The following is a 6,063-nucleotide window of genomic DNA, read 5'->3' as shown; positions in this document are numbered from 1 at the left end:
GATGCAGAGTGAAAGGAGCAGAGCCAGAAGAACATTGTACACAGAGACTGATATACTGTGGTAAAATTGAATGTAATGGACCTCTGTACCAGCAGCAATACAACGACCCAGCACAATTCAGAGGGATTTATGGTAAAGAACGCTGCCCACATTCAGAGGAAGGACTGCAGGAGAGGAAACATAAAAGAAAAACAACTGCTTGAATGCATGGGTCGGGGTGGACATGATTGAGGGTGTGGACTCGAAACTACCACACCAATGCAACTACCAACAATTTGGAAATAGGTCTTGATCAAGGACACATGACAAAACTAGTGGAAATGTGTGTTGGCCATGGGTGGGGGGAGTGTGGGGGGCGAAGGGGAAAGTAAGAGCATGAATCATGTAACCATGTTAAAAATGAATATTAATAAATGTTTAAAAAACATGAAGGAAGGTGGCTTAGCAGTACCAGATATTAAGCTATACTATAAAGCAGCGGTCATCAAAACAATATGGTACTGGCTAAGAGATAGAAGGGAGGATCAGTGGAATAGACTTGGGGTAAGTGATGTCAGCAAGACAATGTATGATAAACCCAAAGAGCCCAACTTTTGGGACAAAAATCCACTATTTGACAAAAACTGCTGGGAAAATTGGAAAACAATATGGGATAGATTAGGTTTAGATCAACATCTCACACCATACACCAAGATAAATTCAGAATGGGTGAAAGACTTAAATATAAAGAAGGAAACTGTACGTAAATTAGGTGAACACAGAATAGTATACTTGTCAGATCTCTGGGAAAGGAAAGATTTTAAAACCAAACAAGACTTAGAGAAAATTACAAAATGTAAAATAAATAATTTTGATTATATTAAATTAAAAAGTTTTTGTACAAAGAAAAACAATGCAACCAAAATCAGAAGGGAAACTACAAACTGGGAAAAAAATCTTTATAACAAAAAATTCTGACAGAGGTCTAATTACTCAAATATACAAGGAGCTAAATCAATTGTATAAAAAATCAAGCCCAATTAATAAATGGGCAAGGGACATGAATAGGCAATTTTCAGATAAAGAAATCAAAAGTATCAATAAGCACATGAGAAAGTGTTCTAAATCTCTAATAATTAAAGAAATGCAAATCAAAACGACTCTGAGGTACCACCTCACACCTAGCAGAATGGTTAAAATGATAGCAGGGGAGAGTAATGAATGTTGGAGGGGATGTGGCAAAATTGGGACATTAATGCACTGCTGGTGGAGTTGTGAGCTGATCCAACCATTCTGGATGACAATTTGGAACTATGCCCAAAGAGCAATAAAAGAATGCCTGCCCTTTGATCCAGCCATACCATTGCTGGGATTGTACACCAAAGAGATCATAGATAAACAGACTGGCACAAAAATATTTATAGCTGCGCTCTTTGTGGTGGCAAAAAACTGGAAAGCAAGAGTATGCCCTTCAATTGGGGAATGGCTGAACAAATTGTGGTATATGTTGGTGATGGAATACTATTGTGGTCAAAGGAATAATAAACTGGAGGAATTCCATGTGAACTGGAAAGACCTCCAGGAATTGATGCAGAGTGAAAGGAGCAGAGCCAGAAGAACATATTACACAGAGACTGATATACTGTGGTAAAATTGAATGTAATAGATGTCTGTACTAGCAGCAATGCAATGACCCAAGACAATTCTGAGAGATTTATGGAAAGGAATACTACCCACATTCAGAGGAAGAACTACAGGAGCAGAAACACAGAAGAAAAACAACTGCTTTGGACACTTGGGTTGATGAGGACGTGATTGGGGATGTAGACCTGAAAAGACCACACCCATGTAACTATCAATAATGTGTAAATAAGTCTTGACTGACCACACATAATAAAACCAGTGGAAATGTGAATTGGCTACAGAGGAGGGGGTTGGGGGGGTTCAGGGGGTGAAGGGGAAAGTAAAACATGACTTATGTAACCATGGAAAATTTTTCTAAAAATAAAAAATTATTTTAAAAAAAGTCTCAGATTTTCATCTATTTAAGACTCTGCTTCTCTTATTGGCCTCCCACAGAATAAGAGATTTGTATTTAAGTTTGGGCTTTATACTGGCAGGGCTCCAGAGGCCCAGCCAGAGCCAAAAAGTCAATTAACAAGGGTTTTAGCCACAAGGGCTTCTCCTAATCAAGGGAGCCTCCCAGAGGCTAGTACCTCCTGGGAGGTTAAAGGAATTAGCCTCCTTCACTCAGCACATGTAGTTCTAAGAAAGAGATTAAGAGCAGTCTCAGCAAAGTCTCAGGGACCCAAGTCTAGAGCTCCCCCACATCCCATTCACGAACCAGAAGCCCTTCTCCAGTGGAAAACTTTCTCCAGAAGACCCCTGATTCACTCAACTCTCTCTTTTTAAAGGATTCATTCATGTGTTACTTCCCGTGCCTCCTCCCTAGTTTTCATGTCCAATCACAACAGATGCTTCTCTTAAGACTGCGTAGGGGGCAGTCAGTTGATTCTGATTCGTCACCCACTCTAGCACACATGGGTTACGGACCTCCCAAAATTGGAGGTGTTCTCACCTTTGGTGATTAAATCTAAAGATTGGCAGTGTAGACTTAATCTAAATATCACACTTACCAGGCTTTGAAGGGTTAAAAATTTGGGTAGGAGTTTGAACAAAGGTAAGGAGAGCAATTTGGTAAACACAAAACACTTAGTTTATTTTTAGGAATGTTCAGATAGGAAATAGAAGGGAGGAAAGTGAGAGTAATCTCTTAATATCTTATAACTATACTTAAGATTCCCAATCCTAACTAAAAATTTCTAAAAAATCCTAAATCTATCTGCCTTCAAGGGCAGCTTCTTCTGCCAAGCCAAGCCTAGCCTACTCTCCTACTCTTTCTAAGAATTTACCCACTATCTAACAACCTACCTAGGCTAATTAATAATTAACAAGGCTGTTAAGGCCTTAGATCTAATTTCTCCAACTCCACCTGTCAGTCCCAAAACTGCAGAGACCAAAGTCCAGCTGTAACTGATTCTTAACTGACAACTCTCTCTGCTCCTCTGCCTCTTAATGAGACAGAGGGAGTGATTAAGAAAATCTCTTATAACACTAGTATCTATTCATATCTCCAGCTCTAGCTCTTTAAATCAAGGATTTTATGGAAGGGCCAGTATTCATCTCTTCACTCTCTTGGATACAATTGATGATTGTTTGTTCCTGACCTTGATTACTTTGGGCTCCTACTCCCAGTTTCTATAACCCCTGGTATAGATTCAGAGAATAAAATACTAGACCTGGAGTGAGGAAGATCTGAGTTTAAATTGACCTCTAATATGTCCTTACTGTGCAACTGTGGACAAGTCATTGAATGTCTATCTATCAATTTCCACATTTAAAAAATGGAGATCTCTCCCAGGGTTGTTTGACTTTACTTAGTACATGGTGTGAGATGCTGATCTACCTCCAGTTTCTGCCACACCATTTTCCAGTTTTTGTCAAATAGTGAGTTTTCATCCCAACAGCTAGGATCGTCTAATTTATCAATTAGATTATTATATTATATTTTATCAATGTATCAAAGAATCATAAATGATCAATTATCAATCCTAGGATTCCTATGGTTATCTCTTTCTAAGTACTGTGGATCTAATCCATTCCACTGAGCCATCACTCTTTTTCTTAACTAGCACCAGATTGTTTGGATGATTGCTGCTTTGTAATATAGAATGAGATCTGGTACTGCTATATTACCTTCTTTCCCTCCTTTTTTTTTTATGAATTCCCTTGATATTCTTAACCTTTTATTCTTTCCATGATCTGCCTTTTTTAAACATGGAATGTAGAACTGTAAGGTACCTTAGAGATCACTGAGTCCAACTCCCTTTTCTTTTCTTTTATTTCATTTTTTAAAAAAACCTTTACCTCAGAACCAATGCTATGTATTGGTTCCAAGGCAGAAGAGTGGTAAGGGTTAGGCAATGGAAGTTAAGGGACTTGCCCAGGGTCTCACAGCTAGGAAGTGTCTGAGGTCGTATTTGAACCCAGGACCTCCCATCTCTAAGCCTGGCTCTCCATCCACCGAGCCACTCCAATTGCCCCCTCCCTCTTCTTTTAGAAGAAGAACCAGACCCAGAGAGAGAAAAGGCTTGCCTAGAGTCACATTGGAACAGTCCCTTGAAGGAGACTCTTCCGGGAAGCTGCCTGCTCTTTCCCCTCAAATAGCAAGGGTAGCGGGCATCTTCCTGTCTAGAATCTTACCATGATTCTTTCTCATAAAACAGGTAGTGTGCTATAGCGGTGCTGGAGAAACACAGATCAGTATAAAATTCATGGTATCCGGCCTTCAGGGGTTTGCAGTCTACTGGCATGGAGGGAGGGAAGGCTACAGCCTGTGCACAGCTAAGAAAACCCCAAGTATAAACCCTATTTCAAGGCGAAAGCCTGATCCTGGCGGGGGAGGGGAGGCAGGGAAGACCTTCTGTGGCAGTTGGCAGAAACTTGAAGGAAGTTTGGGATGCTGAACCGAAGAAGCAAGGACGGAATCGGTTACTGAAAGGGGGGACTAGCGGGGTCCGATGCTTTCGAGGTCCTTTCTGGAGCCTCAAGTCTATGTGTCCTGAACCAGATGACCTCAGGTTTGCAGCAGCTCGGCCCTTCCTGGCTCCTGGAACATTTTCCCAGGACTGGTTACTTAACTAAGACCCATCCTCCTTGCCCGGTTGTGGCAGTGACAAGGGTTGGAATCTTGGGATTCTGGGGAAGAGGTGAAGGTAATAAGGGAATGGGGGGAGGGGAGGGGAGCCCGATTCTCCCTCAGGCCTCCGCGGGAACATGAGAGGCTATTTGGAAATTCCTTTTCTAGCTCTCAAGATGCCTTTCTTGGGCTTTCAGCCACGTATAGGAAGGAGACCTGAGTCCTGGTGCTTTATTTCTCTCCCTGGGCCTCAGTTTCCCTCCTGACACTCTGGCTCCAACTTCTGGGAGTCTTGGCTTTGGGCTGTGGCCAGGGGATGGATTGCCTTCACTTGTCGTTGGGCTTTCCTGACTCCGGAATGAAGAAAAGAATTTGCCAGTTGTTGCCACCTGGGGGGTGGGGTGGTGGTGGTGGTGGGAGGTAGGTGCAACGGAGGGAGGCTGGAGGCTCGGGGAGGGGAGGGGCTCAGGGAGAGGCGGAGCCGAGGGCGAGGCTCAGTCCCCCTTTTTCCCTCCGGCTCCGGTCCTGGACAGCTCCGAGCCGCTGTTGGTGCCTGGGCGCACTCGCATCTCTTCGACCATGGCACTTGGGACCTGTCGGGCGGTTCTCATCACTGGCTGCAACCGCGGCATCGGCCTGGGTCTGGTGCAGGAGTTCCTGACCCGGAGCCCCGCTCCAGACCTGGTCATCGCCACCTGCCGCCACCCCGACCAAGCACAGGTAGGAGGCTGGGACGCTGGAAGGGGAGAGGGGCTCTCCAGGGGTCAGGGCTCAGGCTGGAGGGCTCTGGGACTCGAACCATGCGGGGAGGGACTTTCCATCCTCAGGGTGCTCACTCCCACTCTCTGCCCCCGGCCCAGCTGGCCGTTGGACAGTATGACTCCCAGAGCTCCTCGCCAGTCCCTGCCCTCCCTCAATTCACTTCATTTGAGCCTGCTTTCATCAGGCACCGCCCAGCGCCCGGCATTTGGGGGGGGGGCAGCCAGAGACCAGACGGAATAGCCCGAAGCCGCCTCTTTGGGTTGGGCACTCTGGTGCCTAGGCTGGGGAACACCATGCCGGGAGGGCACCTGGCCAGAGCCTAAGGAAAGTGAGAAGAAAGTGTGTTTGATGTGTGTGATCTTAGCTCCCCTTTCTCCCTCCCTCATCTCTGTCTGTCTGTCTGTATCTCTCCCTCTCCCTCCCTGTCTCTGTCTATGTTTCTCCCTCCCTATCTCTCTGTCTCTCTGTCTCTGCCTGTCTCTGTCTATCTCTCTGTCTCTGTCCCTCTCCTTTCTCTTTCTCTTTCTCTGTCTCTGTCTCTGTCTCTGTCTCTCCCCTCCCTCTCCTCCCTTTCTCTCTTTGTCTCTCTGTCTGGCTGTATTTCTCCCTCCCTGTATCTCTGT

The 6,063-nt window shown here is 44.9% G+C and overlaps 1 protein-coding gene across 1 annotated transcript in view; it reads left to right on the top strand.

Annotated features, from left to right (window-relative positions):
* Positions 1 to 5,257: 5,257 nt before the first annotated feature.
* LOC123243050 (C-factor-like) overlaps positions 5,258 to 6,063 on the top strand; it is a 13,509-nt gene continuing 12,703 nt past the window's right edge. The window contains exon 1 of the mRNA XM_044671220.1: positions 5,258 to 5,398. Coding sequence (XP_044527155.1) covers positions 5,258 to 5,398 — 141 coding nt within the window. The remainder of the gene's footprint in view (positions 5,399 to 6,063) is intronic.

Source organism: Gracilinanus agilis, chromosome 3 (assembly GCF_016433145.1).
Source record: "Gracilinanus agilis isolate LMUSP501 chromosome 3, AgileGrace, whole genome shotgun sequence".
In the NCBI taxonomy this organism is placed as follows: Eukaryota; Metazoa; Chordata; class Mammalia; order Didelphimorphia; family Didelphidae; genus Gracilinanus; species Gracilinanus agilis.
The sequence above is the reverse complement of the archived record's forward strand: the minus strand, read 5'-3'. Positions and strand labels throughout refer to the sequence as shown.